At 38.9% G+C, this 25,844-nt stretch overlaps 1 protein-coding gene across 3 annotated transcripts in view; it reads right to left on the bottom strand.

Annotated features, from left to right (window-relative positions):
- Window positions 1-25,844, bottom strand: part of GLIS1 (GLIS family zinc finger 1) — a 269,714-nt gene that overhangs the window by 1,474 nt on the left and 242,396 nt on the right. For all 3 annotated transcript variants that reach the window (XM_038415007.2, XM_038415005.2, XM_043520300.1), the window contains exons 9-10: window positions 10,743-10,927; window positions 3,033-3,200 (exon numbers count right to left, since the gene is read on the bottom strand). In XM_038415007.2, coding sequence (XP_038270935.1) covers window positions 3,033-3,200; window positions 10,743-10,927 — 353 coding nt within the window. The remainder of the gene's footprint in view (window positions 1-3,032; window positions 3,201-10,742; window positions 10,928-25,844) is intronic.

The following is a 25,844-nucleotide window of genomic DNA, read 5'->3' as shown; positions in this document are numbered from 1 at the left end:
CCTGCCCTACTCGTAGCATGTCTTTGAGTGAAGGCAGGATTTTGTCCTCACTTCTTAATCCGGCCAAACTTTTATTGACATGATACACATCGCTCCATACTCCTTGTTTGAAAAGGAACAGTATATGCACTTTGTGCCTGATGCTGACTGCAGCAAGAATAGTTATGAACACACATAGGTAAGTGGATTTCAGTTTAGTCCAATATACCTGAACAGTTTCCCTTGTGTAAAATGGTTTCTTTAAATCCCATTCCCAGAAACAGTTTAAAATGATATTTGACTAAGATCTCCTTTTCAAATCTTGCCACTACTCTTATACCTGCTCCTCTCTCTGTGCCCAAGCTTCCCTCTTCATTGACCCCTTTGTTTCCTTTATCCACTCCAAAGCCCAGTGTTCTTCTGTGGGACCCTGAGTAGCTTGCTAAGCTTCCTCCTTCCAAATACATTTCAAACCCCACCTATTGCATGAAGCACTGATGCTGTGTTATGCTCACTCTGCACATTCTGTCTCATCTCAGACAGCATTGTCTATGTTTGGTTATATCTTTATAAAGGATTGTATGTTCTTCAGAACAAGGACATATCAGTATTTCTTCAGCACAGATTACCGAATATTATGCATATGAAGGAAGGCTGTATTTCAGTTATTGAGACACTTGCAGCTGACTGGATGACATGGAAAACATATTAATATTTACAGCAAATCACATCCATATCCACTGCACATGTATGTGAGGAAGGATGCTCTTGCGGTTAATACACTGGACTGAGACTCTGGGGATTTGGGTTCAGTTTTCTGTTTTGCCACCGTCTCTCTGGGTGAGATTTGGCAAATTACTTAATCTCTCTGTGCTTCAGTTTCCCATTGACAAAATGAGAATGATACTTAATTTCTCCCACTTTGTTTCTCTTGTTTATTTAGATTGCATGTTCATCGGGGTAGGGACTGTCTCTTACTTTCTATTTTTATAGGAGTGAGCACAATGGGACCCCAATCTTGGTTGGGGTCTTTAGGTTCTACATAATATAATTAATAATGGTCCCTGACCCTGTAGCCCTATGTAAGCAAGTCCCCCATTGATATCAAAGAGATTTGCCTTAAGTAGGACTGTAGGATCAGGTCCTTACAAGTGTATTAGTTAGGTGGGTGTTTGTTTTTAATAGATTAGAGATTAGATTCTGCACTCATTTATACTTATGCAACCCCTTGTGATTTATACTAGTTTACTGTATTAGTTAACCAAGGGTTGACTAATCTGTGGATCAAATCCTGCTCTCTGATACACAGAGTAAATCTGAAGTAAATGAGAGTAGAAAATATCCCAGTTTGTTTGTCTAGTCAGCACTGTGTATATAACCTAACTGAAGAGCACAGTATTCTATTAACTTATGTAAGGGTGCATATTATGTTAATTTTCTATCTGACAGGGCCTACATACAAAGGGGTACACAACCATAAATGGACAAAAACCAAGATAAACACACACCCCAGAAATCACTGTTAGATTCCAGATAGTGTAAACCATCCAAAAGCCCTGAACACAAAATAAAAAATTTATTGACTGTTAATGTGATTCATGGAACAGCTGTTTGCCAGTCACATTTGGCATTCCTGTGAGATGAGATCTCCATTAATATTAATGGTGCTATAAAACCCTGAAAAAATTAAAGCACAGCCTTGATGAATCTTGCAAACCTGAATGGTTCTATTTTACACAGAAAGATGAGCTAAGATTTATATATTCCATATATTTATTTGTTTCAGACACTAAGTATTTGTATACCTCAATAACCATTCTAAAAATAAACTTATTGCAGAGAAACCATAATAGGTTAGCCCCAGACAAAAATAGCAAATGTTGTGGTAGTTGGTGTTTTGCCACATTATTTTTTTTTTTTGCTCCAACAATTTCTTTTGGAAAGTTTATTTGGTCTGTTCTCTAAATGTCTAAACTGAACATCAAATTTCAACATTTTACAACTGTTTTATTAACATCAAACTTATGAATAAAACACAAAAAAATCAAGCTTAAGGATGAAACTGCATCGTTAACTCTTCCCTTTTGCTAGTGATTGCTGCATGTACTTTTTAGTATGTAACACGACACACACACTGAACTGAGATTCCCACAATGGGGCAGGAATGTCAGCTCTTATTTTGCAGTCCTAACTCGGACGCCAGGCCAAGAAAGCACTTAAGCAAATGTTTTCAGTAATGTCCTGACCAGAGATGCTTTCCTGAATCAGGACCTCCAGCAAAACCATCTTTGGAATCAGTGAGTTTTTCCTAACTGAAGAGTGAGGAATTGGTACTATTTAACTGCTATGGCATTGTTTAAAATATGTTGGGTTTTGTTACTTCCATGGTTTTTCACTGTGGTTTTTAAAAATAGAAAAGAATCACTCAGAAACATGAGCAGTTCTATATGGGAGCTCATCCACTAGACTGTAATGATTCTAGTGTATCTCTAGGCCCATTACCATTATGCAAATATATGGCTGGGAAAAAAGTTACACATGTGCAATAGCCACTTTTCCAAACAAAATTCCCATAGTCACTAGTTCCCATTTGGTACATCTCAGTATAAAAATATACATCCCACTTTTTATTCTTAAGTGAACTAGAAGTCCCCGAAACCAGTAATGTTTAACAGAATTTCATGGGAATATAAAATCCAGTTTCAAGACTTAGACCCTGACAATGAACTGCAGCCTGAAATGACTTATACACACCTGAAGGTAGGGCTTGTAGTGTAAATGTTGACACAATCTTTACAATAAATGTCAAGGGAACAGGGCAAAATTGCCTTTTTTAGTGAGCTGTCCAAAAGCTCACTAAAATCACTGGGTCTACCCATACAAGTAAGAGGAAAATTTAGCTGTCGGTGAAATACTGGAGGATAAAAGAAAACAAATCTACTTTCCTAAAGAACTGAGTTTAATGAAATGTTGCATTTTAAGTAAGACAAAGTGTTTTTTTCTATTTCTAAAAAAAATCATAAGGTTAACTCTTCATAATCAGAATAAATTACCTGTTGAAGCTAAAGGTGCATTGAGTATGTGACACCCATTCTGTCTCAAAGGATTAAAGCAATGGGATTCCCCTGTTAGCACATCACCGTTGACAGACTGTTCCACTGTTCTGTAGCAGTCTCCGTAGTGGAAACAGTTTTGTATTGAGTGAAAGCTGCCTTGGTAACCTGAAAACAGATATTGCATACAGTTTAACACTGCTGTGATGGTATTAGCTTCATTTATGTCATAGCATTTCATTACTACTGTGGGTTTTAGATCCTTAGGGTTTTAACTATGGAAAAATGATCAAGCCTCAGCCTTTATTCTACTTACATATTTATACACACTGTGTGTAATAATAAATATAATATAATATAAAACCTATATTGGTCTTGATTCTGCAAGGTGCTGAGCACTGTTGGCCCTATCCAGCAAAGCACATAAGGACATGCTTATCTTTGAGCAACTGAATGAGTTGCCCCACTGAAGTTAATGGGCTACTCATTAGTTAAAGTTAAGCATGTTCTTAAATGCTTTGCTGGATCAGGGCCAGGATGCTCAGCACACTGTGGGATTGAGCCTATAATGAATTACTGTTAACTTTACTTGAGCTAAATAATGTAGTATTTTACTGATATATTATTGGATTTGTAACTGAATAAAGGCCTTTTACCATCCAGCATGAATTATTTACTGCAGGAGATAACTGTATTTACAAATACCTTTTAGAATACTTCAACCCTCTCCTTTTTCAAAGTGTTATCTTGTTTGAAATGAGAAAATTTCACTAGTCACAGTGGGCCATATCTGACAAGAAGAGTTTGGCCCAGAGGTGCTACCCTGCATTCTGATGGACTTTTATGCCAGGGGAGGATCTCTTTAGCTTGCAGCTGGGGCCCCTTGGCAATCCCACCATTGGAAGCTGCTGAGGGGATGTTTTGAATAGGCCCATTCCCTCCATAGCCAGCAAAATTCATTTTGGGGCCATTAGTGTCTCCTCCTTCCCTAGAATCTCTTGCCTCACATGCTTTCTACTACCAGGGGTCCTGCGCTGTCTTGCACCAGCAGAAACCTGCCAAAATTAGGGGTAAATCCTGCCTCATGCAGAAAGTCACTTAGAAGTAAAGAACACGCTAAGTACTTGTAAATGGAGAGTGGAGTTTTACTCCTTACAGTTTTGTGCCAGTGTCCTGAAAGAACAAGGTGATGACTCAGCCTCACCAATGTGAGCTCGGAGCAGTCGGCAAAGCTGTGCACTAGGGGGTTCTCAGGGCATCCATCACACTAAGTTAGTCTCTAAGGTGCCACAAGTACTCCTTTTCTTTTTGCAAATACAGACTAACACGGCTGCTACTCTGAAACCATCACACTAATGAAACAGTTAAAGTTAATTATTTTCTAATCTGAATCCTTACTTCTCCTAACAGCCAGTCTAAATGGATTCATATTCTCTCTCTCTCCATTTAGCAGTAAGTGTCATAGGAATTTCTCTGTTTCCCGTGAATAGGGCAGTGGCACTTTTTTTTTTCCTCCTGCCCACACTCAGGCAGAACGAAACTTTTCTTTCAGGAAAGTCACATGACTTCTCTTCAATTTTATCAAAGGAAGATGTCAGGCCAGATCTGCAGCTGCTATAAATCTGCATCGCCCACTGACCAGCTGAGGAACTAGCCTGTTGTTTCAACCATGGGGTTAATTTCGTACGTTTAAAAAGTAACAGTGGTGCTCATCACCAAAGCACCTGGATGCCTTACACTGCTCAAATACACCAATTACCAATCCACAGACTGTAACAAACTCCTTCCTGTTCACAAAACTCAGTGGCACGGATTCTGACAGTTACCGCAGACTGTTATACGTCAGGCTAACTGGTTAAATTCTTTAATAATGATGCAGCACATCTAGTTGGGGTGAAACCTAGATTTTTTATGGAAGTTTGTCTATTTTACATGGCTTTTGGTTGACCCTGCAAGCATCAGTCCTACTTCTGGAGAACTATGGTCCCTCATCACAAAAAGCACAATTTGATATTTCATGACTGAAGTACTAAGGGATGACTGTTCCAGAGGAAGATACCAAGCACATTTTACCAACGGTACAAGTATTTTCTGCAGTAGGCAAGGCGGCCTAGAAATTTGGAATGTTGAATATTAAACGATGTGTGTCCTTCCCTGGCACGAGTAAACAGCCACCTCTATTTAATGCTAGGAGAGACTGGCTCAAAGAATCAAAGAGCTCTTATGAGAGGCTGCTAAACTATCTTGTGATGAAGCTTCAGGTACAGTAGCTTATTGAGTGATGTTAATAGTTATCCAGATTTTTATATTTACAAAATGTTAAATCCTCTCTGCACACCTTCTAAAATCAGTATATAACTTTAGGGATGAGCAATGAAACCATTAGACACTTGGCTTCAAATGAGGCATTACTGGCTCAAATGAGCACTTTATGAGCTTGGAGCAATCAGACTTTCCAGACTGCCTGCTAGACAAATCACTTCTAGGGAAGGCACAATGTGTATATTCTATGACCCTATAATCATGGTCTCTCTCATCATGCTCAGCCAGCATGCTTTATTAAACCAATATCTTTATGGTCCCTAAGACTAAGACACTGCGATTTAGAAAATCAGCCAATAGACCAACACGACACAACTGAATTAAAACTCACTTTGGACAAGCTTTTACACTGGCAGCTGGATCCATCACTGCTCTTCAAAATTTATGGATAAGGTTTCTTTTGAACTGCTTGAGGTTGTACTCTATAATTAGTCATTAAGAAATAGGGGGGCGGGGGAAAAGAGAGAGAGCACGCTCAGTAAAATGAGGAGTGCTGAAAATAGCTACCAAAAGCAGCTACCAATGTTTTGTACTAGCTGGGTGTATACCAGTGCCTTAGACAGGCAGCCTGATATGGCACTGGTGAGGTGGCTGTAGCTTGACAATTCTAGGGCGAGGCAGTGTCATGAAAACATCTTAATATTCGATTATTGGATTTTATAGTGTTTGTTAAATGCTTCCCAGTACAAATGCAAGGAAAAAGACCTGGCCCCTTCTCTACAGAGCTTGTATATGTGATGTGACTGGTGAGTGTAGAAAACTGCAGAAAGGAGATGGAATGAAGAAGGATAAAAGTTACAGCAATATGATCATGCAATTACTCAGTTTAGGAATATGCAAATATTGGTGGCAGTAGTAGGAGTTTTAATTCTTTTCAAATGAGTAGAGTTGTCAGAAATGTTCGCTCACTTGAGTGCACTGTGGAAGAAACGAGTGTTAAAGAGGGACTTGAATAAGGAAAGTGATAGGACCAGACGGGAAGGTATTCCAGGCATAGGAAGCAACATGGTAACAGACATGGAAATGGTTGTGGGAGAAATGGACAAACAGGGCATCAAGACTAGACATTTGATTCCTTAAGGCTGAAAATTAGAAGGGGTAGGGCAGCTTCTAGAGTGTGTCTAAGCTGGCAGAGTCCCAATAACTTTTTCAACTAGAGAAGCAGAGACCGAGATTTTTAATTACCAAAAAGGATACTCAAGGCAGCTTTGCTCTCCAGAAAGACAGTTGATGAGGCAACACCTTCTATGCCCCTCATGCACTGATTTTTTCTGTACAACATCCGATGAAGTGAGCTGTAGCTCACGAAAGCTTATGCTCAAATAAATTTGTTAGTCTCTAAGGTGCCACAAGTACTCCTTTTCTTTTTATACAACATGTCATTCTTCAGTTGAGAGGTACAGCTAACAAGCAGTCATTTTATTACTTATAGGTATGTTTATAAGATGAATCATCATCTTTGGAACAACATCACAAATGACTCATTTTGTGGCATTTTTACTGGGAATGACAAGATGAGCTGATATTCATTCAAAGGGACTTCATCCTAGCCTGTGGAATTGTAAGCAACTAGTTGTAGCTAATGCACTTGATTTGCACATACACAATTTAATTTATGAGAAAGTCAGATTTTCCTGACACTTAAACATTGATATGATAAATGCTAAATGATGCAGGACAGCAAAGTCAATTTTATGTCTATACATGAGTGAGATTTTGACAGGATTTTTCTATACTCTAGATCAGTGTTTCTCTAAATGTATGATTGGTCTCACTGAGAAGGGTCTCTGAGCACATGTAGGGGAGAGGTGAGAAAAAGAAGGGTTAAATTACTATCAGTATAATAATCCTTCTCACTCTTCATCAGCTCAGCCAAACCACCTGCAGTAACATCCATAGGATGTGTGGCCCTAAGTGGGTAGACAGAGTCTCCTGGGAATTAGGAGATATGGAAGGCAGGAAGCTCATTGACACCCATTCATCTCAGCCCTGAGGCAGGTGTTGTTTTTTTTTAAAGCTTTCAGAAGCCCCCACTCCCACCCACGATGACTGAAATAACTGTTTCATATTTCTTCATTTCATTCAGCATCACCACTACCACTCTGAGGGCCCTTTCTCAGATGAGAACTTCCCTATGCCCCCTGGTGACAGGTTTTGCAACATGGTAGGGCCACTTCCATGCCAGGTAGTTATGCAATCCTCTGATACAGAGAGATACCTTCTTTTGGTGGGAAGATGGGTTGGCTTTTGTAACAAACTATCCTTTCCTCTGAGAGGCTAGATCAGCAACCTGGAATGGCTCAGAAGGCCAGCAAATATTTTTAGGGGCTCAAATCCCTTGGCGATCTTCCATGCTGATAATAAAGGGCAGTTAATCACCAGCTTGTGTGAATGTCAAGTGTTGCTAAAAAGCAGTCATTAGACCACAGATGAAAGCGAAACTGGTTTGAAAGTAAATCTGCTAGTCCAGGAGTTGGTTTCAGTAGCACTACAACTGGGACAATGTGAGTGTTTAGCTTACATTTGCATATGTACTAGTGGCAAAGGAACCTATGTAACAATGTGTGCGGTAGCCAAATAAGACATGTCATAAATGAATGAGATTTTGAATAAAACTATTTTAGGCAACCTCAGGAAATGAAACTTACTGTTTATGGGCACTGTACTTTAATGCTTAGGAAATACTAAGCCAGGGTCTTCATGTAATATATAATTTTTAAATTTCTTTTTGTAAGAAAGGTTCTTTTCATTCATTCCATTTTAGTTTGATTCCTTTAAGTTCTATGAAAAGCTTTGCTTCTACATGGAACTGTCTCTCAATACAATACAGAGTAGTATTTAGGAGCTAAGATGAGGCCTAAATCCTATAACTATGGTTCAATTAACAACCACATATAGCTCAACACAAATTAACATGGAACATTTTTAAAGATTCTTAAAAAAAAATCTCTTAAGCAGCTAAAATAAGAAGCATGCAAGAATTATTTTTTCGTAGAAATTTTCCTGTTCTAAGTATGCAGAGGGGTAGTACCCATTTGGCAACAGGAGCTCTGCTGATATTTTTCCAAATGGTTTTCCTTCTATTTATCTAATTTAAATCAAATTTTCTGAGGTTAAGTTCCAATTGAAGAATTTACCAAATGCCTGTCAGTTTAAATGATCACTATTAAATGTTTTATGTACAGTAAACGTAGAAGTATAACAGTTAATAAAGGAATAAACTGCATTCCAAATATAACATTTAGCTCCAATTTTGCTTTGAAATCATTTGTGACAAAATAGCTGTAGTTAACCACATCAGAAAACACATTGCTTGCCTCTATTTCCCCAAGCCATAACCTAAAAAACCTGAAGCACTTTTTAAATGAATGATGTAATGAGCAAATGACTGGAATATGTCTATTAAACTACAACTCATATACATCATGTCATTTAAATGTATGTGCAAATAAATCCAAGCTCTTCAAATTCCATAAAATCTCTGACAAGAAATCATGTCAGATATAAATAAATGCAGTATGTTGTTTGCTTGCCAAATTCTTTCAGTGTATAATAATTTCCATGTGACTTTACTATAACTAGCTAAAGACACAAATACTGTGGTTTATCATTCTTCTCATTATCGACAACCCATAGCAATTCTCAACATTAATGTGCTTCTATAAAGACTGACTGGTTTTACAGATCATGATATTTAGAATTTCCTTTTTTACAGTAAAAATATAACAAACCTGACTAAAAGATTCCCATTTAAAAAGCTGCCATTAAAGAACTGAAACAAAGACATCAAGTAAATTTAAGTCCAAGTAAGGGTTACAAATTAATTCATTTCAAAGGCTATAACTCAAAATTGATTTTAGAACTTTTCATAATGAAATTATAATAATAATTCAAAATTTGGTTACAGTGGAAAATTATTGCCTTTTTCAAAACCACACAACACGGCAATCAGAAAGAAATGGTTTGCTGAAATGGGAAATGTGGTTTTCTCTAAGGAATAAAGTCAATTTATTTACGTGGTTCAAAACTTGTTCTGTCTATGTATTTGTTTCTGTCATTATAATGAGCTGCTAATCTGTCCTCTTGTGGTTTGTAGTTATTTAGCTCATTATAATAACAATCATATATGATTATATGCTATCATAAATCTGCCACTTTTCCCCTCTCAGAGTTAGTCATTTTAAAATTGAATAATCTCTTGAGCAGCAGGTTTAGTGAGTTTTTTTCTTTGACACAAATCATTTAATATAACATGCTTGTGCCTTTCAGACAAAGTCCAAACAGCAAAAACTAAGCAAGTAATTTTAGAGTATTTATGGTACTTGACCCAGTCTAGAGGCTAAAATACTACCTGGAGACCAAGAGGGAAAAGGAGGTAAGTATCTAGGTATTAGAGATGTACCCTACCATTGGGCTTATATCAGAATCTTGTTTTTTCAAACTTTATAAAAACTTGGCCTTAAAACAATCAAAGAATAGCAGGCAAGTCATTTTGCCCACTTGGTATATTTATCGTACATGAAACTGTGCGTTTCTGAAAAATGCCTTATTCAAACAATGGTACAATTGTGAACTGAGTTGAGAATCTGGTTATCTGCCCGGATATACTTATATGCTTGGTTATACTTGCAACCAGACAGCTGTCCTGCACATCTCTAATATGATGAATATTTACCATACATAAGTAATATAATATATGGATTATATAATATGTTATCTAAATATCCAAGCTTCCATTACCACAGTAATCTGTGATAATAAGTGTTAAAGTATACCTTCAAAACATTGTAGACACACTAATTCCCCACAAGACAACTTTGGGGTAGGAAAATAAGCATCATCCCCATTTTAAAGACTAGGAAATTCAAATGCAGAGGATAAATAATTTGCCTAAACTACACAAGATCGTGACAGAGTTAGGATTAGAATCAAGACCTCCTGTCTCTGTAGTACTCGAACCATACTAAATGGGTACAATGCCAGAAAGTGCCGTTATAGTCTATTGTATAAACAATGCACTTTAAAGCTTCCTAAATACTACATAGACTGATGGACTAAACAATTACAGCTTCAAGGGTGATCCAGAATTAAATCTTTTAAAGTGTCTTTAAATCAGAGGTATTTTGGGATGTAATTAATATGTGCTTGCAAAATACTTTGAGATCCCCTAATGAAAGGTGCTATATAAATGCACAGCTTTATTACCGATTATAATTTGTCCCCATTATAAGTAGGTAATGCATGAACTGATCTGACTGATGAAAACTACAGCCCCATGTGACTCAAAAAAATAGGAGCTTCCATGGAAATGTTGTCAGACAGTGTTGCCAAACACTGCAATAATTAAAACACGAATACAGCAGCTGGGAAAACTCAAAATATAGTTACCTTGCAGTCCCTCTTGTACAGATTGGTTTTGATACTGAGCATATGGTTTATTTGGTATTCCTGAAAACTGTTGCCCATTTGGAGACTGGCTGTGTGGTGATGATGAACCATGTTTCTGCAATAGGGAAGGTGGAACTAGTGTTTTCAGAGGACTGACAAGAGGTGAAAGAATATTTGGAGCAAGCCTAGAACAAGAAAAGAGAAGAAGTTTATATTACAATATGAGAAAAACAAAACACTTGAAAGTCCCTAGGCAGTATTTCCATAGTGATTTAATATAGAGAACTTTATTTACAATTTGTGTTGACATAAATGATATTTTAAAAAAATAAACAATAAAATGTTTCTTTCAGTTGTATGCCAGTAGTAAAGCAAATTAGAAACTAATTTACAATCTTTTACACTGGCTTCCCATGCTGTTCACACTTCTGGGGTCACAAGTGACACCATTAGTCAAGCTGTCTGACTTCAGAATTAGATGCAAAGTCACGTTTAATTAAAAACTTTATTAACTGACAAATGGATCTAAAAATACAGGTAGAGACTAATTTAATGCTAATAGGTATTCCTTGATTAAATTATTATGTAGTACAATGAAAAGGTATCTCTTAGGATCTAATTCTGAATTTCATTACGCCACTGATGCAAATAGATCTATCTGGGAGTAAAATAATAGCAGAATTTTGCATTTCATGATTATGTCTAATTAATAGATAACCTCATGAATATCTTTAGTGCCTCCCCCTTGTTCTATTTGTACAAAAAATAAAAGCAAGAGGAAACTTTCTTTAAACATGTTTCAGAGTAGCAGCCGTGTTAGTCTGTATTCGCAAAAAGAAAAGGAGTACTTGTGGCACCTTATTGTGTCTCAGAACCCTTGCAAATCATTGTACCTACTGTACAAAATATAAAATTATTGCCCTTCTCAACCATCAGCAGTCTTGTACACTATAAAAGAAGCGCTTAAAAAAATCCAACATTAACTATAATATTAGTGCTTAGAAGTTTCAGGTTTCAATTTGTTTCTATCAAGGAGGCTTCACCCCTGCTCTCTCCCCCCCCGAAAAGACTCCTCTTTCAAGGCATAAGGATCTAAAATGCATGTTAGGTGGGAGTATCTTATTTTGATATTGAATTTACCTCTTTCTAAAATACGAGGAAACTCAAGCTCTAATGGTGAGCTCCTTTCATCCCAGGAGGTTCTCTACTGAGTCGGAATTGTCTAAATGCACTACTAGCTAAAACGGGGCTAAACATTTATACCCAAAAGTTCGGCCAAGTCAAGGATGCATATTTGTTTTCAATGGTTTCTCATCTAACAGCATAGTTTTAAACAGAGAGGTCTAGATTGTCCTTCAAAAGCACAGCCCTGGGTAAACATGTGTATGCTACTGCAGTGCCCCAGAGGAAGGCTGGGAAGTGATTGTACTTCAGATGTAAAACCTCTTCCCTGTGATGTGCTTGGCACAGGAGGTTAGTCAGACAATTGGTTGCAGCTCCCTAATCATGCATTGCCACCCCAGCCTAGGAGCTGCTTTACCTTACACCACTGGCATAAGGTACCTAAGGAACTTTACACCAATAGGTAGAGCATAGTGGAGCTTCAGCATGCTTCCCCTTTCCACCAGCATGTCCTCTCCACTGTGGGCAGAGGTGGCAGCCAGCACAGAAATTGGCTTTATCCCCTCTGTCAGCAGAACGATCTGCTGGGCACTTATGGCCAGAATCCTGCTGCTTTGCAGAGAGCAGAATCAAGAATCTGGTCCTCCTGTGCAAACCCCATTAGATTTATATTATCATTCTACAAATTAACAATAATTATCTAAATGTTTTGCTGGGGCATTTAGACCTCTCATTTTTTGAGCTCTCATTGCATCAGTAGAAATAATGATCAGTTGGTTCTAGATTGGTAGCCTCAAATATTGATCTTTTGAATGTAGATACTGTCTAGAGTTTACTGTACTGTGTAGATGCTGTATTTTCTTTGCCCTCCAACCTCATATGTCTTGGGCTGAAATGAAAACGAAGGACAGATTAAGTCATAGAGGTGGGAGGAGCCGCATTACATCTAATAGATTCCATAGAATGTAATGAAACAAAACTTCTGTATGGAAAGAACCACTCAGTAGAATCTGTATGGCTAGCCCCAGGCATAAGTATAAAAATATACTTGTAGATTACCTGTTGACACCTGATCAGGAAAAGGATATTGACTGCACATTGTTGCAGAAGATCAAAGATGCTACCAACTCTAATAAAACTGTAATAATGGGGTGACTTCAACTACCCACATACACTGTTCAAATGTCACAATGATACATGGCGTAGAGAAGCAATTTCTCAACACTGTAGAAATGGCTCCTTGGAGTAGCCCACAAGAGGTAAGACTATTTTTGACTTAGTCCTAAATAACATGTAAGAGCTGGTTCAAGAAGTAAATATAGTTAACCTATGAAATAATAGTGATCAGAATATAATGAAATTCAACAGCCCAGGAACAGTAAAGGTGCCAAAAGGTACCATTGTGACACAACTTATGAAAGGGAATTAAAAAAAAACAAAAAGAAAAGGAGTACCTGTGGCACCTTAGAGACTAACAAATTTATTAGAGCATAAGCTTTCGTGAGCTACAGCTCACTTCATCAGATGCATTTGATGAAGTGAGCTGTAGCTCACGAAAGCTTATGCTCTAATAAATTTGTTTGTCTCTAAGGTGCCACGGGTACTCCTTTTCTTTTTGCGAATACAGACTAACACGGCTGCTACTCTGAAAAAAAAACAGCTAGTCAAAAAGACACTAAAGTAAAAAACAAGGAAATTAAGTGCATAACAGGGTCACCGAAACCATGCATGTCCCTAAGCAAAAAGGGAAGGCAAGAAATAAAGCAGTTATTAAATGGCCCGGGTCAAGATGCTTTTCAAGCCAAATGTTCAGTCTTAAAGGGACACAGAAAATCTTGAAGTACACAGTTGTTCTAACCTCTTTTGTTTTCTATAGCTTGTTCACATATTTAATGTGTGGGAGGAATGTAATTATATTTTTAAACAAATGCTTAACTTTTCCCCCCTTTTCTACAAGTGACTGTAATGGTTGTGATACTGAATGTTAGAGACTGAAATTCTCTGCTTATTAAAAGAGGGAGGAAAGGCATTGTCCAAGTGGTAACTTAACACTACTTCACCCCTGCATATAGGCCTCTTGGGGGTAGATTGGTTGAGCAGCCAGGCAGAGCTGTCTGCTCACTACAGCCTATGGTTGGTTCCACAGGGAATGGGGTGGGAGGGGAGGAACAGAACATCCGTATATGCCAGTAGTTTTCAACCTTTTTTCATTTGTGGACCCCTACAAAATTTCAAATCGAGGTGCGGCCTCCTTTGGAAATCTTAGACATAATCTGTCAACTCCTAGGGGTTCACGGACCATAAGTTGAAAACCACTGTTCTATGGTAACGACAATCTTTCACGGACCCCTGAGACACAGTCTGAGGATCCCCAGGGGTCTGCAGCCCACAGGTTGAAAACCACTCTTCTATGCAATCCAGTGACCCTAGTATAGTAATCTATACAACTGGAGCCTGGCCCTAGTATAGTAATCTATATAACTGGAGCCTGAGGTGAATCCCATTAAAGTCCTGTGTGGTGGGCCGGGGTTTAATTTCCCTGGCTGGTCTGCAATCACCTCTCTAAACTTGTGTTACATGTGGGTGAAGTGGATTTCACCCTGTCTGAACAGCTATAGCAGAGTACCAAATACTTGGCACAATGCTGCAATCTTTCCCCATTTTTGTAAGACAGCAAATAAGGATATCAATTGGTATTCATTTTCATATGGGCACCTAGCTGAATGAAGATCCCCTGCATCCTTCCAGCTTGTTTTCCTTAGGCCAAGGAATAACTTTCTATCACTAAGACTAGGTTTAAATTTGAACAAATGACCCATAGGTGAATTTTTCTTCTTAACAAAATATTAATTGCAGAGTCCCAGAATTCAAGATCAACCCTAAAACACAATCCTGTGTATGTATGTGTGATAGAGGAAGACATTAATTTTTTCATGGACCTAGCTTTCAGTTTCAAGCTTCTGGTGTCCTTTTCTAATTCTCTCTAGAGTGTTTGTCTTCTAAACATGTTGCCTTGGCACAGCTGCTATTGGTGTGCAGGTGAAATCATTCCAGATACAGATTAAATAAATTATGCATTAGCTACAGGAAACAGTTTTAAAAGAGATGGCTTCTCTATAGAAGAAGAAACACTAAATTACTTAAAGAAGGACCTCAGTATGGACAGCTGTTTGCATCAGAAACTCCCAGGCAGTTGCTCAGGCATATCTGCTTCAAGAGCTAATAGTTTGGACACTTCCTGTTAACATTGTACTATAGCCACAATTTGTTTCGGGTTGGATTTTAATAATAAATACGTATATACCACATTTTTTAGTTTCATTTTTGCTTATATAGTTCTGCAAATTTGCCGTCTTGTGGCTTTTTAATATATACTTTTAATGTAGATATTAAATAAAACCCAGATCCTTCCTAATTCACTAAAATTTGTCCCATGACTATATTGAATATTTATATTCAGAGAGGGTAAAATCTTTTGCCCACCCCACCTCTTCTCATGGGCAAAGATACATGTCCAAGAACCACCATGGATCTGTTACCCTATTGTGGTAGGCTGAGAAGACATGTGAAAGGACTGTGCACCCCATGTTCTCTTCTGTAGCATTAAGAGTGGCTTTGAGGATGGGCAAAGGACAGGTCAGCAAATCCAGGGCTACACAGATCACTTGCCCTCATTCCCACAGACTCAAACCCATGTCGGGCACAGGAGCCCAGAATTTGTACAACAGCTTATGGGCTGTGAGAGCAGCCACAGAGCAATTAAACAGCCACTCACAACCTCCTCCTACATTTGGAGGCAGAGAGTGCTTTCTTCCCAGTCCCTAATGGATCCATTATGCTTTTTAAAATGCTGCTTACTCTGGCTCACATAGCGTGGCTGTATTTCAGGACAGAGGTGAGTGAAATCAGACCGTTGCAGATATAATCAACAAATTCACCAGATTTTAATATACGGTAAAAATGCACTAATCTGCCCTCCCCCCTTTCTCTACATCTCTGCTCTCACGTCTTACTACTCATGTTATGTCCAAGTCTTCCACCTAACTACTCCCTTTTTATCCATTTCCCACTCTTGTGTTCGTGCCTTCGTCCATACTGATGTCTGAATTTTCGTAACCCCTGGTGCACCAATCCACCACCCTCTCTCCATTCAAATTCTTCCTTAAAACCCCATCCTCTAAGACTATAGATTCTATTTGATATTGGTGCTTACACTTATGCATTACTATAGTATCTGAGCACTTATGGTAACCCACCTAAATCAGAAATTCTGATACACACCATTAAATAAAAAATAAGCCAGAACAAGAAACCCTGAAACACATTATGATAACCTCCCTCTGGTCATCCTGTAACTCTTTGGTCTATATTGTCTCTCCACTAAAACCATAAGTTTCATGGAACTGGAACTGTATCTTCAGTGCTTTACTATTTTCTTGTAGTATTTGTTATCTGCCTATGCCATTTATTTCCTTTATTAATGATTGGGAGGAAGAAGTGAACAATTAGTTTCGTGATCACACTTAAGTTGCTCTGCTCAGTCAAAACCCATAGAAGATTTCGAGACAATGAATGCATTTGAGTATACTGGGAGATTGGACAACATGATGACAAACTAAATTAAACTTGGATAAGTATAAGCTGTTTAGCAAAAATATTTTGAATTTCTTACAGATGCTGCTAGCTTCTAAACTTGTATGATCTTTTTGAGGGACCGAGACAGGGTGGTGGTGATAAGAGGTTTTGTAATTATTGTTAATGGCTCATTGAAGTGGCATATGGAAAAGAAAATTGTATGCTTGGATGCATAAAGTATCCAGGGCACATAAGGATGTTATATCAAAGTATGGTAAAACTGGAAGTATTTTATTCAGGTTTGGTTGCCTCAACATAAAGAGAGAGTGGAGAGTGAAAACATCTGGAGAAGAGCCATAGAGCAGCATAGCAAGGATTTCTTATAAGAGAGGCTGCAAAAACTAGGATTATGTACCCTTCAAAGGAGAAGAGGACTTACTTGTAGTATTTAAGATTATGAATGGTACAATAAAGGATCCAGTCTCTTCTTTCCACACAGTCCCATAAAATGAGAACAAGCCACTTAGCAAAGTAAATGGCAGGTAAATTTAAAACAAAATGAACTATTTCTTCACACAGCATGTAGTCAGTCTGTGGAATTCATAACTACAAGAGGTCATAGAATCAAATACTGCAGGTAGATTTAAAGAGGGGTTAAACAATTTTATGTCCAAAGATTACATTTACTCCTATATATGCTAAATAATGGGTAGTAAAATCTTGTGCTTCAGGATGCAAACTGATTGCCTCAAGACATCATGGAAGAATTCCACCCACTAGCAGGATATTGCACAATTGACCAGGTAATATGATCCTGCCCCCCCCCCAACACTCCCTCTGAAGCATCAAATATTGGCTACAGGTGGAGACACAATACTAGATTTGATGGACCAGAGATTTGATCTGATATTGCTCATCCAATGTGTTCCTCATCTAAAGATTCATCAACAGGCAATCAACAATTTAGGGATGCAATTATAAGAATCTTACATTTTAACGTAGCACCTTTCATTCCATATTTACAAATTTGAACTAACATGATTGTACACATTGTAGCTAAAATCCTTTGGCCCCCTCTGGTGCCATGAAAAGGCCAAAATGCATCAGAAACACAATAGTTCCACTGCACGTGATGAGGGTGGGCAGGGCATGGAAGCCGAGTCTGTGCCTGGAGGATAGGTCTGCAGGCTGTAGAGCTGAGAAGGATCATAGAGTGGTTTGTGAGCAGGCAACACACGTAACAGTGAACAATGAAAGACTATTTCCACAGCAGAGTGCCATGACCCAAACCAAGTAAACCAAGCATCGTCTTCCTTAATTCCATCACAGTCAAAATCCAGAGGATAAACGTGCAGCTAGTCAATCATCCACAATGAAGCTCAAGGCAATCAGGAGCAGGAGGTCTTTGAAGAAGACAACCAGGAACAGATTTAATTATAGAGATTCAGCCAGTAGACAAGACCAAAACTGTGGTAATGAACTAACTGAACCATCGGAAACATGAGTTAAGGATGAGAGAACTAAGAGAAGAGAGTCTGAATCAGGGAAATTGAGGAGGCTGAAATTTGGTGAAAGAGAACAAGGGCAGAGATGAGAACTGGAGCCCAGGCTAAGGGAGAATAAGACTGTTTCTAGTCTATTTTTAACAACCCAGAGGCAGATCAAGTGCCAACAGAACATATTTTTAGAGCAGGAACCCCCCCCCCCCCCGCCCCCGGGCCTCCAAAGTTTCATTCACAGCCTAAAACTGAGGATTGTGATGACAAAGTCACTGCTAGGGGTGGGAGCACTTTTCTTGCTATATGCATTTTGTGTAAAATACCTAATTTTCTCCCTTTCAGTGTGGGTGTTCTCTCCATATATGTCCGTCTTCTCTTATGGAGCAGTTAAGCTGAAAAACACATTTCTATCAGTCTGTCAGTCATTTTGTGTGTGTTTAGTTGGCTGTACAGCAAAGCTGTATCTTGGAGATTCTAAGGGAGAAACAAGCTCAGAACCGCTGGCAGTGTCTCAAAGAGACAATATTTAAGGAACAGCAAACTATCCTAGTGAAGGAAAGACAGGAAGACTTGTAAGAGGCAACTATGGCTTCAACCAGAGCTCTTTAATGACCTGAAAATCAAAAAGGAATCCTACAGAAAGTGAAAATGTGGACAATTTGCTAAGGAGGAGTACAACAGACTAGCACAAACGTAGGGACAAAATCAGAAAGCCAAACTCTCAAAATGAGTTACACCTACCAAGGGGCATAAAAGGCAATAAGAGTTTCTAGAAATACATTAGGAGCAAGAGAAAGACAAAGGGAAGTGTAGGTCCTTTACTTAGCAGGGAAGGAGAGCTAATAACAGATGACAGCAAGAAGGCCAAGGTGTTCATTGCCTATTTTGCTCCAGTATAAATGTGACCAGATGCTCAACACAACTAACAAGAGGGAAGGAGCACAAGCCACACTAGGGAAAGAACAGAATAAGGATTACTCAGATAAGTTAGATATATTCATTCATGAGGGTATGATGAAATTCACAACAGGATACTTAAGAACTAGCTGAAGCAATCTCAAAATCATTAGTGATTATCTTTGAGAACTCATGAAGGACAAGTGAGGTCCCAGGAGACTGCAGAAGGGCAAACATACTACTTATCTTTCAAAAGAGGTACAAAGAGGACACAGGAAATTATAGACCAGTCTGCCTAACTATGATACCCAAGAAAGATACTAGAATGAATAATTAGACAATCAGTTTGTAAGTGCCTAGAGGATTAAGTAACAGCCACCATAGATATGTCAAGAAAAAATCATGCCAAACCAACCTAATTTCCTTCTTTCACTGGGTTACCGGCTTAGTAGATGGCGGGAAGGTGTAGACATGATATATCTTGATTTTGTAAGACTTTTTTCACAGTCCCACATGACCATCTCATAAGCAAATTAGGGAAATACAGTGTAGGTTAAATTACTGTAAAGTGCACGCACAACTGGTCGAAAGACTGTGTTCAAAGAATCATCATCAAAAGTTTGCCATCAAATTGGGAGGATGAAGGTTGCCCTGTGGGTCTGTCCTGGGTCCAGTAGTCATCAATATTTTCCTTAATGCCTTGGATAATGGAGTGGAGAGTATGCTTATAAAATCTGCAGATGATACCAAGATGGGAGGGATTGCAAGCACTTTACAGGAAAGAATTAGAATTCAAGATGACCTTGAGAAATTGGAGAATTAGTCTGAAATCAACAAGATGAAATTCAATAAAGATAAGTGCAAAGTACTACACGTTGGAAGAAAAAAACAAATGCACAAATAAAAATGAGGAAAAACTGGCTAGGTGGCAGCTGAGCACAGCAATGATTAATCAGCTTTAAAAATCTGGACCTAACTCCTTTAGTTGTGAGTAAAAGTAGCAGACCCATCTCAGGGTGGATCAGCTATGATCCTGGGGACTTAGCAATGATTTATATAAGGACCACACACTCAGGCAACACATCTAGTGTAGTTCATGAAGAGATATTCTGTATCACCTGTAAATTTAGGTCTGCTTAAAAGGAAAATTAACAAATTAATTCCTTTCCATGAGTTTGAAATTACATAAGGTATCTTGTGTCTTAAGATCCCTTCTAGTTATAGGCAACATGATAGCTCTCTTGTTTTGTAAAGTTAAATGCATCTATGAATATCTCATAGAAAAAGAAATCCTCATTAAAAATGCTGCAGAATTTTCAATTAAATTTGTTTCCACAGAATATACTTTTGATTGTTGTGATATACGGTTAAACTATGAGATACACTTTAGTGAAGTGTGTAGGTAAAGCCCTGCAGCAGGACTGGGGTCCTGCAGGTCTCACTGCCTATAGTGGTTCCGACTCTCCGCTGCGGTGCCTCCTGCTGGCCGTGCTAGGAATTAGCTCTCTTTGACCTCCAGTGCGCCTGTTACTAGCATTGATTTACTTGCTGTTACTTCCACTTCCTCCACCATCTGGACCCGCATCGCTCCCAGACTGCGGTGTCCTCTTTGGGACACGGCCCTCCAGCTGTGCCCCAGCCCGCTGTCTTCACACTTTTGGTGGGACAGGTGGTCCTCAGTCCTTCCACTTGCCTCAGTGGCCAACTGCAGTCTCTCGTCTAGCCCCTGGCTTCAGGGGCAAACTGCAGTCTGGATTTAGGTCACTCTCCTCATTGGCAAGTAGGGGTAAAGGTGGGGGACCCAGGCCCGCCTGCTACTCTGGGTTCCAGCCCAGGAAACCTATAGCCGGCAGCCACTTATTGCCCCTCCTCCTATTCCCACTGCCTACATTCCCTGGGCCACTTCCCCCGTAGCCGTAGCACCTTCCCTGCCCTTGCTTCAGGGTCTCAGTCGGGCCATGGTCAGCCAAGAGCTCACCTATTGCTCCGCTATCCGGCCCAGCCCTGCAGCATCTCTGGTACTCCTCGGCAAACAGTCCTTCCCCTTGCCCTCCAGCCAAGAGCTCACCTATTGCTCCACTACCCGGCCCAGCCCTGCAGTATCTCTGGTACTCCTCGGGAGACAGTCCTTCCCCTTTGCCCTCCAGGAAGAGACTGCCTCTTGCTCTGCTGAGCAGCCCTTTATATATGGGCTGCTCCAGCAAGCCTTATCCTGCTTGGCTCTCCCAATAAACCCTTTCTTGACTGGCTGGGTTCTGCGCAACCTCTCCAAGGCTAGCCTTAACCCTGCCTGTGTGGGGCAGTTGCCCCACCACATTGCCATAATAGCAGGAGCGAGATAAAAATTCAACAAACAATGCGGGAGCAGGATTAAAAAAATAGCCCTGCACAGGGCTCTTTCTCTAGGTGTCTCATGAGTTAACAGACATCCCTTTGTTAGACACTTCATATGCATCAAATATAGCTATGGTATTTGGTGTGTTTGCATTATTTGTCCTGTCTTTCTGTCTTTAGTCTATCCCCATTTGGGTAGCTGGGGGTGCATATACTACTTTGTATTATTCCCACAATTTACACTAAACCTCTTTGTCTCAATGTTATTACTACATAAGAGTTTATCTAGAACCTATTAAACTTACAGAACCAAGAATAAATACACAGCCAAATTGATTTTTCAAAACCTTCTGAGAGGACAGGGATATATAGCCCCCCGAATTTATCCATATTGCTGTAGCCTGAATAAGAAATGGCCTTTATATTTTGCTTTAGCCGCACTCTGTTCGAAAACTCTTCTTGGACAAATTCTACAGAACAGCAAATAATAAAGCTATATTTTTAGCCATTTTAAGGCAACCTTCTTCATGATCCATTATTCGGATAATCTTTCTACTCTGTTCCTGAATACTGAAAATACAGCACAATATGCTTAATTGGAAACTACTTGCACGGAACTGAAAAATAATGAAATTCACTTCAACCTAGGATACTTTTTGAATCATAATAATTGAGGATGAAATCTAATCACAGCATAGAAATACTGAAGGCATGGATGTTTTCAATATGAACAGTGGCTCACTGTTGGGTTTTTTGATAGAAAATCTTGACTGGCAGATTCCTCTGCTAGACAATAGGCCCCAATCCTTTTCCCATTGAGCTCGGGGGAACCAGATCAGATCCAGAGTGAAATGTCTGTACTTTATCTCAAATAAATTCTTGTGTATATTGTACTATTAGACTGGACTTCAAAGCTGCTTCTCAAGTCCAGTCTAATTCCACATTGCAAAATATTGACTTTGATAATTGTATCTACCACATACTAGTCTGAAGGAAAGATTCCATAAAGTGCTCTAGTTAGAGGCACGTTATATTTAGTTTCAAAAGCTGATAGATTTCAGTGAAACCAGGTGCCACCATAAAATTCCTCATTCCAACTGTTTCATTCATAAAACCTTGCCTGCTCACCAGTTTTGTTACTTATACTATGAGAATGTGCAATTCAGTTCCAGAATCAGGAGATTTTCTTTGGGGGGGAGGGGAGAGTTAACACTGATTTTCATCTCTTCCTATATATTAAAAATGATGTGTAAAGCTCTGCTAATCTGGTCTTTGGATAGCACCCAATCTCTTGCCAAGTGTTTCTGTTCTGGGTCTTGCCCTATGGGAATTTCTGTCAGCACATGCTCAGGAAACAGTTATACCATTAAAAAAAAAAAACAACAACAACAGACTATCTGAAGTTTGGTGAACCTTGCACTAATCACTGCCAGGTGTCTTTGGCTAGTTCTCTGAAATGCATGGAATCTTTTTCCACCTCTATAATAAATCCTTCATTGTAGCTCACCTTGCTGGGCATCATTGCATTTTATTATCCTTTCCTACAAATGATGAGCAAACAAATTACTGGGTTGTAACATGTTGCACATTTTACATAGACTGAGGCTCTGTTCTGGGATTGCAAGTTATTCCAGTGTGTTTCCATTTTCTTGTTGTTGGGACACTGGTTGTATTGAGAGTGGGGAACTGGAAGTCAGAGGCCCTGGTTTGTCATGAACATGCAGTGTGACCTTGCAAGTAAATTAACCTCCATGACATATCTTTAAAAAGAGGCTAAGGAAAACCAACCATTGTGGGCTCTTGAAAACCCTACTAGGCACCTAAATATCTGGCCCTTAGTTGCTCAGCATAAAGGGCCGGATTGGATAACCTCTCAAGGTCCCTTCCAGCCCTGCAATGACATGATTGTATGATTTTTTTAACCTCAGGACAAGATGTCATGCATTCTCTTTGTATGGCTTACTACCAAACCACTGAATTTGCTAAAAAGCTACAAGAATATCAGGTTTACAGAGACTAAATATTCTGTTCTTCTGACTATCACAGAAAACATTAACTAGTGGTTACAGCACATGACTGGAAGTCTAAAAACTTGGGTTCTAATCACCGCTCAGTCAAAGGCTTCCTGAGTAACTCATGTAACCTCTCTTTTCTCCCTGTAGCATTATTATTTCTTAATTTGAGACTGTATCACTTACACCTCATCTCTGAGACCGGTATCTTTATTTGTTAGTGCTTGCTTTTAGACGCTCAGATGGAAGACACTATCATAAACATCATAAATGTCAATCCACCTATTTTAGAAAAATGTAATATTAAATAAATGTTCACCTACGTCTTGGTACAGTCAGGAAAACATCAGTGCTCTATCTGCAATCAGATGCTACATTTTTCTTAGCCAAATATTGCAGAAGTGAGGCCACTTTAATGCCAATTTTGCTAAAACCAGGATAAGCCTATCTGGATATGATTATAAACGAACTCTGTTCACATTTTCTACAATGAGATAAATGACTTGGGATTCGAATCCAGATGCTTTTAATTACTGTTTTTCTTTGTTACATAAACCTCAGCTCCACACCTGTACATTGTTCTTTCTTTGGACAGATGTACTGATGCCCCTTTTGCGTGCTCAGATCCATAACACTGAGATAAATTATGATGGGTTCTTGGCTACTTCCACTGAAAATATTTTCTGCTTTCAGAGATATCTGTTTCTTGTTATTGGGTTTTAGTGCTTTTACAGGAGAATAAAACACTGACTTGTGTATTCTATTATAAATGAGGAGTAGTCCCAGTGGAATCCACAAACAAAGAATGATACATTTTTCTGGTCCAAGGAATTATTATAAAAAAGGTGTTGGTATTTAGTTCCATCCTCTAAATAGTAGAGGCTTGTTTGTTTCCCACAACTATTCTAATAATGGGCCAAATCTTACTTGCCTTACTCATGTGATCTCACTGCCTTCGACAGGGGTTGGCCCTTAAAATGCAAGAAAGAAAGAACTATTAAAATAAAAATGATCTGCAATAGTTTATTAAAGAATTATCCTTTTCTGTTTTGTTTTTGGAGCCAATTTGCTAAATTCTATCATACACTGCAATCACACTTCAGAAAACCAACTACTTGTAAAGTTAAACCCTTAAAGCCGCTGCATGTGTCTGATCCCACCTCACATGATACAACCCTTCTGAACTCCTTCATTCACAAAACCATCCCTGTTTTCCTCTCACCTCCTTGCCACAGAGCCAGGATAACCTATCTAGCCACCCCACTCCCTCCCCTGTAAGGCTTTCACCCCTACAGACATTAACTTTACTTTCCTGCTATCCACTAACATAATTCTTCTTCCCCAGTCCTCAAGCTACCACCACAACCTCAAAGTGGGGGAAAGAAACAAGGACATTTTACAAGGCTCACATCTCAGGAGGGTAGTGTGAGCTGGTGGAGGGAAGACTGGGTGGTTCCACTGCTGGTTTTGTGGGGAGGAAACCCTTTAGGCCTCATTCTTGTTTGCACTATGCCCACTTCACGCCACTCTGGCAATGTAAAGAGGCCCTAAGGTAGGAGGATCCTTTACACTGTGAGCATGTTGTAAAGTGGTCATAGCAATGTATTTTCTCCTGCACATTTTTACCTTAAAAATATCAGGAATATCAAGTCTGGTCTTCCCTGGTTAAACAGCTGTTAGCAAGCACAAATAAATTAGCATTTTAAACGATCTAACTAAAAATATCCCCTATCATTTGCTCAGTTTTAAGACTTTTGTGATGTCATAATCTCATTAATTCTTCAGTAGCCATAGATTTTACATGGTAGATATGACCTAAATTGCTACAGAAGTGTGAACAATTAGTGTCTCAATCCTTCCTAAGGGACAAATCATCCTTACTGGTAGAATTGTCATTATTTGTCAATAGCCCTTGACTTCCTCCAGGAATGTAAATGCTATTTGCTATGTGCAATGTATGTGACTGAGGTCACATAGTCATATGCAAAATGGTTGAGTTCAAAGACTTTAATGGAACCTTGCTCCAACTCCATATACTGAAGGGAAATTCAGTTTTGCCTATCCATGGGGCAAAAAATGTAATGAACCTGAGCAAGAGTACCTAAACCTCATGACCTTCTGTTAGCAAGGCTTACAATTACATGATAATTGGTGCTGTTAGACTGTTAATGTATGCTGAATTATAAGATTATCTACTTTTCCTTTTAAAACCATGTCATAATGCTGTGGAGATTACACTATACTGTGTGGTGTTTATTATCTCCAGAGTGAACAAGATCTTGCAATAGTTGTACCAATTTATACCAAATGGCTCATAAAGTCTGAATGACTACTACTCTACAATAGTTTAGTGATCTGAAAATAAAAGTATAGAGAACTGTATTTCATAAAGCACCCTATTCTCTATTAATTCATAAACAGGGCCCTTCTTTATATATTTCTGTGCATATTCTACAAAAGAGGGGGATCTCTCTCTCTCTATATATATAGATATAGCAAAACAGATGCCTTGTTTATATTAGAAAAGTGCACCAGTTTAATTAAATCAATACACACACTGATCTAGTTAAACTGCTATAAACTCCTGATGGAACCCACTCAGACTAGTTTAGCTAAATTAATATAAGCGAAGGTTAAAGTTGGTAACTTATCAGTGCAAGCTA

This window comes from Dermochelys coriacea, chromosome 8 (assembly GCF_009764565.3).
Source record: "Dermochelys coriacea isolate rDerCor1 chromosome 8, rDerCor1.pri.v4, whole genome shotgun sequence".
Lineage (NCBI taxonomy): Eukaryota > Metazoa > Chordata > Testudines > Dermochelyidae > Dermochelys > Dermochelys coriacea.
The sequence above is the reverse complement of the archived record's forward strand: the minus strand, read 5'-3'. Positions and strand labels throughout refer to the sequence as shown.